This window comes from Parasteatoda tepidariorum, chromosome 9 (assembly GCF_982258835.1).
Source record: "Parasteatoda tepidariorum strain Cologne lab strain chromosome 9, Ptep-v5.0, whole genome shotgun sequence".
In the NCBI taxonomy this organism is placed as follows: Eukaryota; Metazoa; Arthropoda; class Arachnida; order Araneae; family Theridiidae; genus Parasteatoda; species Parasteatoda tepidariorum.
This window is the reverse complement of record NC_141763.1, coordinates 83,557,563-83,569,683: the sequence shown is the minus strand read 5'-3', so window position 1 is coordinate 83,569,683 and position 12,121 is coordinate 83,557,563. Positions and strand designations below refer to the sequence as shown.

Here is a 12,121-nt window from a genome sequence, read left to right as displayed (position 1 = left end):
GTATCTGCGTATGATCCTGTATTTTAATAAATGAAAATATGGTATTTTAAGGTAAAGCTGATTTTTTTTTCACTGTGAAATGCTTGCAGAACAATTGCATAAATAAGTCCTGTTGCAGAACATTTGAAAATACTCTGCTTCTGGGCTTTTGAAAACTCACATCTTTTGTAATATTATGTATTCATTTTCATGTGTTATTAAAACTCACATCTTTTGTAATATTATGTATTCATTTTCATGTGTTATTGAAAATCTGCAGTGATTTAATTAAGAAATTTATTTATAACCAAATTTAGTGTATAGTATAGATTATACTAAAAATTAGACATTTTTAAAGATAAACATTAGCAGTTTTGTACATTAGACATCTTCTTTTAAAGAAAAATCTTTTTAATATTCTTTTAAATCTTCTTAATAATCTTTTTAACATAAGACAATACAAATTTAAGTGCTTTCTGTTAAATACAGAGAGTAGTTAGTGTCGATTTACAGTATATTCAGCCTATTCATTTACTATGCTGAAAATTTAGTTTATCCAAGTACTTGTGAATTTCATTTTGCTGAATACGATATAGTTTTGTTGAATATCTAAATATTCAGCTGTTGAATAATTACTTCTTGCTTTCAAGATATGCATTATTTGTATTCTTAATACAAGTGGAGAAAAAAAAAATTAAGAGATAAAAATTGTTTTAAAATGATAAGTGTAATAATTATAAATAAATATAATAAACAATATGAATTATATTTATCATTATTCATAAATATAACTACTTTTAAATTCAAATTAACATACTGGATAATAAAGATATTCGGTATAACATTAAAATTTTTTTTTTATACACTTGTATCTTATATCAAGTTTGTATTTATACAACATAACTTGTAAATTCCTTATAAATATTAGTTATATGTTCCTTATATGTCAAAAATGCATAGTAATAAACTTTTAATTTTCTTAAGTATCAAAAAGAAAAAGAAATTTTTTTTTAATATAAATATTTAAACAATTTTTGTGCAAAATTTTTCTGCACATGCATTTGAATATAAATTTCTGAGATTTTAAATCTGTTATTTTACCTTAATTTTAATTAAAAAATATTTTAAAACCTGCTGATTACCTATAGTATAATTAAATTTCAATATAGTGCATGGCAACTGTTGGTAGTTTTGAAGTTTATATATTTTCTTGGCAAACTTCAGTTTTTGACATTTTTGACATTTTGAATTAGATTATAAATGTAATTAGAAAATTTGGATTTCTAAAATATGTATTATCTCTCTCTTTCAAAGTTCCTTTTCTCTTTTCTATTGTTTTTTCCTCCATCTGTTTTTTCCCCCTCTTCTGTTATTAGTTATAAACTGAAACAAGCTATCATTGCTTCCTAAACAAAAGAGAGCAAAAATATGCACCCTCAGGAAACTGTTTTTTCTTCCTTGTTCGCTTGAGCGAAGCTCTTTCTCTGCTTTCTATTATTAATTCTCTTGCCTTCTTTCCTCCCATTTATTCTTATCAGTTTCGTCTTTATTATCCTATGAGCAGGGATGAGATTCTTCCGCGGATTCGCGGATTTCCGCTTTTTTTCAGATTTTTCCATTTTTCCCGCTGATTTCCGCTGAAATTTTTTTTTTGCACAAGTTAAAATATTTTATGAGGAATTTAATTTTCCACGGAGCGAAATTACTGAAGTCTTTATTCCACCCTCTGAAGTTTCTCTAAAAATCATTTCCTTGGGATAAAACTGGTTGATCTTTATACAGGGATGAGATTCTTTTTGTCTCTCGAATTTCAACCTTTTTATCAAAAACTCCGATTCTCTAAAAGTTTCGTTTTTTTAATAAATATCTTGCTTTTTTTTAAAAATTTAGTCATTGAAGTAAAATGATTATATTTATTTACGATTTTCAAAGATAAACTGAAAATTCAAACTACGTCCTAGCTGCTAACCCTTCCGCATTTTTACTTACATTTGCTGTTTTCTCCGATTTCACGCACAGAAAATAAGATTTTCCGTATTTTTTATCCGTCGGCGGGATAGCTCGTATTTTCGTAATTCAGACGTCGCTGCTTCTTGTATTCTGGCGTGAAAACAAACAAAAAAATAGAAAAAAATATATAGGTGGATTTGCGGTGAAAATATTTATTTGCTCATTCAATTAATCTTGCAAATTTTTATTTATTATGTCTAAACAAAAGCAATACAAACAAGCCTTTTAGAAATTTCAAGTCCAGACTCTGCAAATAACTCGATTTTTATTCACGCGATTTTAATATCAATCATCGATTTTCGTATTTACCTGATTTAAAAGTTGCGCATTGCGATTCTTATTTGCGCTATTTAAATATCGTACATTATGATTCTTATTTACGAGATTTAAAAATCCAATATCGTGTTTTGTATTTATGTATTTTTAAAATTGCGATTTTATTATCAAACATCGATTTTCGTATTTACCTGATTTAAAAGTTGCGATTAACGTTGCGATTCTTATTCAGGCTATTTAAATATTGTACATTGCGATTCTTATTTACGAGATTAAAAAAACCAATATCGCGATTTGTATTTACGATCTTTTAAAACCCTACGCGAAATTAAAATCCAATGTCGTGATTCGTTTTTGCGGTTGTAATATCGCTCGATTTAAAAATTATGCATCGTGATCTAAAAAATACTCATCATGATTTGTATTTTGCGCAATTTTTAAATTCGATGTAGAGTTTCAAATTCACGTGATTTAAAAGCCTCATATCGGGATTTATTATCACATGGTTGACAAGTTTAAAAATCGCACTTTTTTTGTCAAATTTTTTGCTTATATATATATATATATATATATATATATATATATATTTTTTTTTAAATTTTTTTTTCTTGGATTTCCTCTTTTTTACTTTCTGACTACTCTCATCCCTGTATGAGGCAACATTTCAAGTTCAGCTCGACACAATTATGATTAAAAAATATCTGCATAACAAAACTGCGAGTGCAAGTTGCAAACAGCAGCCACAGTTATATAGCCGAGTTTCTAAGACAACTTTATAAAGCTCTAGCTGATAGAGTTAACTAAGCTTTATGAAATTAAATTTTTTACATTTTAGTTTAATCCATCCCGAGAATAATTCCTTAGTTAGCATCTTCTCATGACTTGAGCGTATTATTGTGTGCTCAAGTTAAAGTGATGCTAAATTAAAGTGTAAAGTTGCTCGTAGAAGTCAGTGATACAGCTGGATTTCTAAGACAGCTTTATACAGATATTACTAATTAATTAATGAAGCTTAACAATGTAGAAAGTGAACAGCCATCCATTTAAATTTGATACATTTGAGAAAGCTTATTCTTTATTTGTGAATTGAGTTCATGTTTTCCCTTCTGTTTATGTTGCATTGAACCTCGTTTATTTTTAAAAATGCTCTTACTTTGTTGATAACTTAAACTTGACTTCATTTGTACTTAAAGATCAAATACGAAAAAAATATTTGTTTTTAAATAAATTGGCTAGTCTTAGTTATTTTTTAGGAGTTCCAGTGATAAAACTAGCTAATAAAACTTTGACTGGATTGAAATTCTTTACATTCTGGATTTTTATATTGTGCTAATATTTTGATTAAGTTATCGTATTTTTTTATATTAAGATATTTTTGTGCAATTTCATGTATCCTTCTAAAAATAGTTAGCGGTTTTGTAATATATTCCACTAAATGTGCAAAAAAAAAAAAAAAAAAAAAAAAAAAAAAAAAAAATTGAAGTCAAATGAAAAATTTGTTTTAATGAATACCCTATTGAATTTTTTTGATGTATCAAATTTTAATGTTTTGGCATGCATTTTTCCTATAAAAAATTTAAAAAAGAAATTGCTTATTTAACAGTTGGAGCTGCTATAAAATAGTTTTCTACACTTTACGCTTAATTGTTATATTTTCCTTGTTTTCTCTAAGCATTTTTTAAAAGGGCCATGCTTGCTCCATTCCCTTACATCCATTCCCCTTTCCCTTTTAGTAAAAATAAACAGTCATCCCTTAAAACTACTGTCTTTTTACTCATTCCATTTTAAAAAAAATAGCTCAATGTTTAAAGAATAATTAGCACGGCTGAGATTTTTCTGCATTTTAGCTGATTTCCGCTTTTTTTGTCTCTTAAATTTCAGCCTTTTTCTTTCTTTCTTTCTTTCTTTTTTTTTTTTTTTTTTTTTGTCTGTCCAAAGCTCTGATTCTCTAAAAGTTTTTTTTTAAAAATGAATATTCCTCTTTTTTGAAAATTCAGCCATTGAATTATATAATCCGATTTACAAAGATAAATAGAAAATTCAAACTACGTCGTAGCTGTTAACCCTTTCGTATTTGTAATTATTTTAGCTATTTTCTCCTTTTTTGCGCGCAGAAAATAAGATTTTCTGTATTTTTACCTGCCCGCCAGATTGCTCGTGTTTTTGTAATTCAAAAGTCGCTGATCCCTTTTTTACTGGCGCGAAAGCAAGCGAAATAATAAAAAAATAACGATGGATTTACTGTGAAAATATTTATTTGCTCCTTCAATTAATTTGTACATTTTTATTTATTATGGATAAGCAAAAACAACACTAACAAGCCTGTTAAAAATCCCATGTCCAGAATCCGCTTTTTCTCGATTCTTATTCACGTGATTTGAATATCAAACAGAGATTTTCGTATTTACCAGATTTGAAATATGCGCATTGTGAATCTTATTCACATGATTTAAAAATCCAATATTGCAATTTGTGTTTACCCGTTTTTCAAATCGCGATTTTATTGTCTTAACATCGATTTTCAAGTTATGTATCGATCATTTTTTTTTAGTTCGCTTTAGTTTCGATTTTTTTTCTTGTTTTGATAATGTGTGACATATACTTTTTGAAATCTATACATTATATACGTTAAGAGGGTAATTTAAAAATTATTGAGGATCAAATTCAGTTGTTATGTAACATTATACAGATAAATTTTTACAGCGTTAAGTGAGTGCCTTTTTAAAATTCACAGTGATCTTCTCTGTGATGAAGCGCTGTCTGTGCCTTGTTTTATTCCTAGAGATATCTCTGATATTTTATTATAAAATGTATTTATTTTTAAGGCTATTCAAGGTCTTAATGGTATGCAGCTAAGTGACAAGCGTCTTATCGTTCAGCGTGCTAGTGTTGGAGCGAAGAATGTTCAAACAAACGTAAGACTGATTGAATAAGTTAGCTATTTACGTATACTTTTGATTATAGTTACATAATTAATTTTGGTATGCTTATTTTTTTCTTCTTTAGGTACCAGTTCAAGTACAAGTTCCTGGTTTACAGGTTACTCAAGGACCAGGTCCTGCAACAGAAATTTTATGCTTAATGAACATGGTTGTTCCAGAAGAGCTTGTTGATGAAGAAGAATATGAAGGTAAACTTAAGGTTCAATAAATTATATGAAATGGACTCAGTAATTCAAATACGAAGTTCAAATTAACAAAAATATGCATCAGTTAAAAATAACAGTATATTTTATTATACAGGACACAAATAAAGTAAACAAGATATTTAATAAGAAATGCATTTAAGTTAAAATTAACTTAATTTTAATTAAAACCTACAATTTGAATAATATTAAGATACATTAGGAAGTCACTGCATACCGGGCATAAAATAAAAGGAGCACCTTAATAATTTTAAATCTGATGATCAGATTGCTACGTACTATGATGCTATTTTAAAGGTTAGAAGGGTTAACCTTAAATATGTAGATTTTTTTTTTCAGACAACATTTTAAGTTTTAAAATCAAATGCCAAAATGTACTTTCTCTGAATAAATATGTCTTTATTTTTGTCTGATTTAGTTTTTTGACACTTAAAATGTGGGAAGTAGACTCAAACTAAAAAATAGTCTTATTAATTAAATCAGAAGGGTGGTCAAAGGTTTGAACCTCTTAATGTTAATTTTACTTTTTATGTTATATAGAGAAGAAAACTCTCTTTGGGTGTACGAAAACGCTAAAAAAGTTGCTGCCATCTTTAATCCCATATAATGTATGTGCCATACAGAAAAAAATTGTTATACCTACTAAATGATACAGAAGGAACCTACTAATTGAAGCAGCCCTCATACACAAAATTATTTATTAAGAATTTCATATAACATAAATATACTTTTTGTTTCCCCATATATAAGTAACCATCTAAGAGAGAAGTTTGTCAGAATGAATCAAGACCAATAAATGCTTAAAGATGGTATCCAACATATTATCTCTTAAATTGAAACTGGTGTAGACTATTTTTTTTTTTACTTCCCAACTTGTCAAGAGAAATAAAATATGGGTCTCTGAAGAATGTGGTGAAAAGACAGTGTTACTTTGAGAACTGGTTAAAACCATTATGCTGGTAGGAGAAAGTCACAGCTAACTGGATTTACTCAAGCGAGCAGTAAAATATTTGTTTCATTTCATCATGGACCAAAAAGGGTTGGTAATTTGGAGATTTGGTCTATTTTCTACTTGTATAAAATTGTGGTTGATTAGTTTGCTTCTGATCAATCACATAATCTCTAGAATGAAAAATATTTTGACCCTAAATCTACTTAATTATAAATATTATATATTTATAATGCATTATAAAGTAATTCTAGTGCAAATATTAATCTGTGGATTGGCGGCTGAGAACCAATGTGTTAGAGGACATGCGCTCCAGCATGATCATGAAATTTCTCATTGAGCTTCTTGAGCAGAATCTCATTAAAATTATAAAACAGCATCCGATTCACCTTATCTAACTTAGTTCAGGGTTCCCGCGGCCTTTAAAAAACCTTGAAAAGTACTTGAATTTCATTTTGATTTTCAAGGGCCCCTAGAAGTACTTGAAAATGATATTAAATCCTTGAAAATTCAAAATGACCTTGAAAAGTATCGAAAACTCAGGAAAACAGCCCTATTTTCAGCATTTCTGTGTTTAACTTTTTGACGCACGTAAATGTGAGAGAATAACTTTCCCGCCTTTCAGATGATGACACGTACTGTTTGATTTTAGGATATTATGTATGTTTGGCTGATTTTAGGAATTTTAAATATTGGGAACTGCACCAGATTTTGACAAAATCTCGATTCTTATTCAGGCAATTTTAATATCAATCATCGATCTTCGTATTAAACTGATTTAAAAGCTATGTATTGCGATTCGTTTTCGCGTGATTCAAAATTTGTACTTAAGCATTTTTAAACCCCAAAATCGCGATTAGTTTTTCCGCAAGTTTAAAATCCAATGTCGCTATTTGTATTCACGCATTTTGCAATATCAAACATTGATTTTGCAATATCAAACATCGATGTTGTAATATCAAACATCGATTTTCGTATTTATACTCTATTTGAAGACTACTCGTTACGATTCGTGTTCATGTGACCATGTCGAGTGCGTGTGATCGATGCTACTGAAAAAAAAAATTAATTCAAGTATGAGTGGTTAATTAAAACAGTCAAAGTGACCAAAATTGTTAGTAAGAATCTATCAGAAGATATTGAGGTGAAAGTTGGCAACTGATTCAATTTAAAATGGTTGACCCATAATAAATTTAAAATGATAATTAAGCCGCAACATCCAATAATTGATTAATTTTCTTTAATAGAAAAGTGGTCAAAATTTCAAAATTATATTTAAGAACAATTTAAATTTCACTGTCTAAATGCTTCTGCCACTTTAAATATTAAATAAAAATCTCCCGGCAGAGTTGTTTTTAAATATCTAATTGATATCGTAGTATTATATAGAACATCCCCCCCCATCCTGCCCGAATTTTTGCTTATTCAGAGGTTGTATACCTAGCTTAAAATAGGCCTTGTGCAAAATTCAAATCTGACGTTTTTATGAATCATGAATTTTATTCTCGACTTGATGCCAATCACCCTTGCTTTTTTTATACTTAGATCACTTTCCGAAATCAAGAGAGCAATGGAAGTCTTATTTTTCAGTGCTGCTATTATCGTCTAACATTTATCGTCAATTAACTAGTATCGTCAAAACATTTTAGTTTAAAATGTAAAATTTTAGTCTATCTTTTTCTAAAATTTAAGTCCTTGAGAATTTTATAATAAGTCTTAAAAAGTTCTTGAAAAGTACTTGAATTTTATTTCTAAAGTAGAGCATGAACCCTGTAGTATGACTTAGGGCTATACTTAAAAATAAAAATTTTAAAAAAATTCAGCATTCTTATTCAAAAGATAAGATTGATTATAAGATTTACACTTTCTTAATTCATAGTAAGAAATTAATTGCGTGGCGTATTTAATCTTTCGAGAATTTGTCTTTTATTGTATATAAAATCATCCATTATCCTATTATTTTTATCTTGAATTTCTTATTATTATTTGAAAATATCACTTATAAGTCATTTTTGCAGAAATTGCCAAAATAAGAAGGGTTGATGGATTACAAATTTTGTATCATTTTAGGTTATGTTGGACATGTCAATGAATAATAACAAAACATTTCCCTTTTTCACACTGAAATTTGCAGTGAAGTTTTGGTAACTGTTTTACAAAAATTGTACACACCATTCGCATAGTTAAGCTTTAAAAATCAAAAGATTAGCAAACCAGACACCTATGCCAGACTTAGCAAACCAGACCTAAAACAGAAACTAGAGTTTTCCAACCAAACACATGGTTACTTATATAACAATCTTTTCATATTCAGAACTTAGTGCATCATATTTCACATATCAAATATATAAAAAAAATGAGAACGAACTTGAAACATTTTAACTTAATATCCTGAAATAAAAATTGGAGACTATCAATTTAAACCCATGGTACCACCCAAGGGAGAATATTGATAAGGAAACAAAATGGAATCGGTCACTTAAAGCTATTACAACAGTGTCAGAAATAAAGGAAGAAGATCCTTTTACATTCTTACTTTCAGAATTTTTCAATGTAATAATAGACAAACCTACATTTTGACTATGTCCTTCTTTACTACTTTTTAAATAGTTTTTAGAATAATGAAGGGAAATTTAAAAAAGCTTAACCTCCCTAAGTTGCTGGCTCCCTTCTTACACTTGTGTTAGTTGAGAATCTTTTTCGCATTTAAAGGTTTTATAGGGTGTAAATGCCCCCCCCCCTTAAAAATCGACTTATTGAAAAAAATTTGACTAATTGAAATTTTAGCAGTTGAAAATGAATTCATTGTTATAATTTAAATTTTTGCCACAGTTTTGAAATAATTTCAAACTATCCAATCATCTAGTTATAGAAGTTTGACTGTATTTCATTTCTTCTTATCTCATTGTTTGTATTAAGTTTCTTATATCATTGTTTATAATTATAATACACTAGTTACTTGCTTTAAACAAAATTTTTTCTCTTTGCAGATATTTTAGAGGATATTAGAGAAGAATGTACAAAATATGGTACTGTTAAGAGTATTGAAATTCCACGACCAATTGAAGGTGTAGATGTCCCTGGATGTGGAAAAGTAAGAATTTCAAACTTATCTTCACATTATTTTCTGAAATTAAATGCTAGTTTAATCTTATATGGTGGAAAAAAAACCTACCATGATTAGATTACACAGTTGCTTCCTGTATGCAACTAAAAATGACTGTTTTTCAAATCACAGAGTTCTGTGAAAACCGAGATTCAGCATTGTTTACTTGACTACTGTTGCCATTTATCAGAAATTTTTTTAAACTATAGTCAAACTTGTTTATATGCAAACACTAAGGGGCTGCAATTTTTGCTCATTACAATCGAGTGCTCTGAAAAAAGTTAGTTAAAAAAAAGTAAAAATTCAATCATAGTAAATAGTACTACTAAAATAGTAATATATTTTTTATTTCTGTGCAGTACGAAAGAAGCTAATTTGCATTGAACTGATTTATTTTCTCTTTGCTGTGTTATGGTTCGACTAAAGCTAATGGTCTGTTATACGTCTTTGACATCAATAAGTCTATTGTTGATCCAAAAAACAATAATGAGTATTTCCTAGAAAGTATGAAAAGGTGAAATTAGTTAAACAATTTTATGAATAAAAAAATATTGCTCGCTAAAGCCAGGGTTTGCTTGTTAAAAATGAGACATGCTCCATTAAGACTTAACGTTGTACCAACCTAATATTTTCGATTTCGTCATTAAATCGAAGCTTGTTATAAGCGAGTTTGACTGTTGTTGGTATTAAAGATAGTGTTAGGTATTTTTCATTAATAGGATGCATGCCGTTTTTAAAAATTGCTTAAAAGTGCTTATTTTTTTTATTTAAATTTTTTAAAAGCCCTTAAAGGTGCTTTTTTTTATTCAGAGTTTATGAAAAGTGCTTAATTTTCTATATTTTAGAAATATATTTTTTCTTTGCCGTGGCGATTGTCGCTCTAAATTTTAAAAAAAATGCTTGATTTTCACAATTTTCTCTACAATATTTATCAGAAACTAGTTATTTTATCATGATTATGTGAAGCTTGTGAAAATGTTTTTGATTTTTATTGATTTTATGTCATAAATTAAGAACTTTAACTGTACAGATCCTAATTATGATTTTTTTGGAAAGTGATTAAAAGTATTTTTTGAGTGCTTAAAAAGTACTTACAAAGTACTTATTTTTTGTTGAAAAATCTGGCTACATACCCTGAAAGTCAAAGGGGGGGGGGAATCATTTTTCTTTTTGAAAACTTTCCTTGCATAATTTTTTAACATAGAAATTTTCTTATTTTTCGTTTTGCAATGATGATTAAAGTAGATTTTTCACCTAATATCTCAAAACTGTTGGAAACGTGCTTAGGCTTTATTCTGTCTCTTACGCATTAAAAATTTTAAATAAAAAAATTTTAAAAAATTTGTATCTTGTTTTTGTATTATTTTTATAGTGTGACTTTAGTTTTTATTTTCATAAATTTAATAGATGCAGATACATTTATAGGCATTTTGTATTGTTAAAAAATAAAGAAATAATTTTTTATTTTTTTGAAAGAACAAATTTTGTCAATATAGTGAGATATGTTTTTCATTGTGTTTATTAAATAGCAATAAAATCTATTTCTACCCTATTCATTGTATTGATAAAAAATAGCTTTTAAAATATTAGTAAAATTGCTGGTTATTGCTGCAGTTCATTGAAAAATATTTACTTTTTTTTTAGGTCTTTGTTGAATTTAACTCTATTATTGACTGTCAAAAAGCTCAACAATCATTGACTGGTAGAAAATTTGCCAACAGAGTTGTGGTCACTTCATATTTCGACCCTGATCGTTATCATCGAAGAGATTTTGGAATGTCCGTGTGTTGATGAACATAGATCAAAAGTTTCAGCATTTCGGCATCATTGCTTTCACTAGCCATTAATAAATTTCTCATGCTCATTTGCTTTAAATTTTTAATTGACAAGATTTTATGTTATTTGCAGTCAACATTCTCTAAGTTTTTGTGTTGTGAACTGCAGATTTATCTAATGTAATTAAAGTAACATCTCTTTTTTTTATTGAAATAAATAAGTTCTTCTTCAATAGAGACTGAAAAATCTATACATTGCTAATTATTTTTTTTCTTCATATTTGTACTATGTTATGCCTCTTTTTTTTTCCTTAGAAAAAAATATTCATTGTATGTATGTGTCTGTGGATTTTCATTTGTAATCTGGGTATTATTGTAAGCTTCAGAAAAATAAAAACTGTAAATTAAAAGATGGTTAACCTGTTATTTATTAATATATTTAATGTATGTACTTATTCCTAAAGCTTTTATATTACATTCTGTGAATCCCACTTCAAATCAACACTTTTTTTAGGTCAATAATTTAGGTTGCTATGAAATTTGGTTCATTTATTAAGCCAGCTTCTAAAAATAAAACATTTCATAATTTTGAGTTGAGCATTTTTAAATTCTGAAAATTCACTTGTAACTGAAAACTATTCAATTTAGAATAACTAAATTGTGTATTGTTTTGCTCTATGTTTAATGACAATTTATGAAAATAGTGATAAATTATAATTTTTTTTTTTTTTTTTTTCAATTTAAATTTTTTTTCTTAAAAGCTTGTAAAAAAAGAGAGAAATGTGCGTCTCATAATTTTCAAAATTTTTTTTAATTAAAAAGAATAATAGTAATTAAAATAATATGTAATGATAATAAACTAAACTATATACAGTATGCAT

General features: G+C 27.7%; 1 protein-coding gene across 2 annotated transcripts in view; it reads left to right on the top strand.

Moving 5' to 3' along the window:
* Window positions 1–11,650, top strand: part of U2af50 (U2 small nuclear riboprotein auxiliary factor 50) — a 29,662-nt gene extending 18,012 nt beyond the window's left edge. For both annotated transcript variants that reach the window (XM_016064349.4, XM_016064348.4), the window contains exons 10-13: window positions 5,091–5,180; window positions 5,272–5,395; window positions 9,350–9,453; window positions 11,110–11,650. In XM_016064349.4, coding sequence (XP_015919835.1) covers window positions 5,091–5,180; window positions 5,272–5,395; window positions 9,350–9,453; window positions 11,110–11,256 — 465 coding nt within the window. In that variant the 3' untranslated portion in view covers window positions 11,257–11,650. The remainder of the gene's footprint in view (window positions 1–5,090; window positions 5,181–5,271; window positions 5,396–9,349; window positions 9,454–11,109) is intronic.
* Window positions 11,651–12,121: the final 471 nt, after the last annotated feature.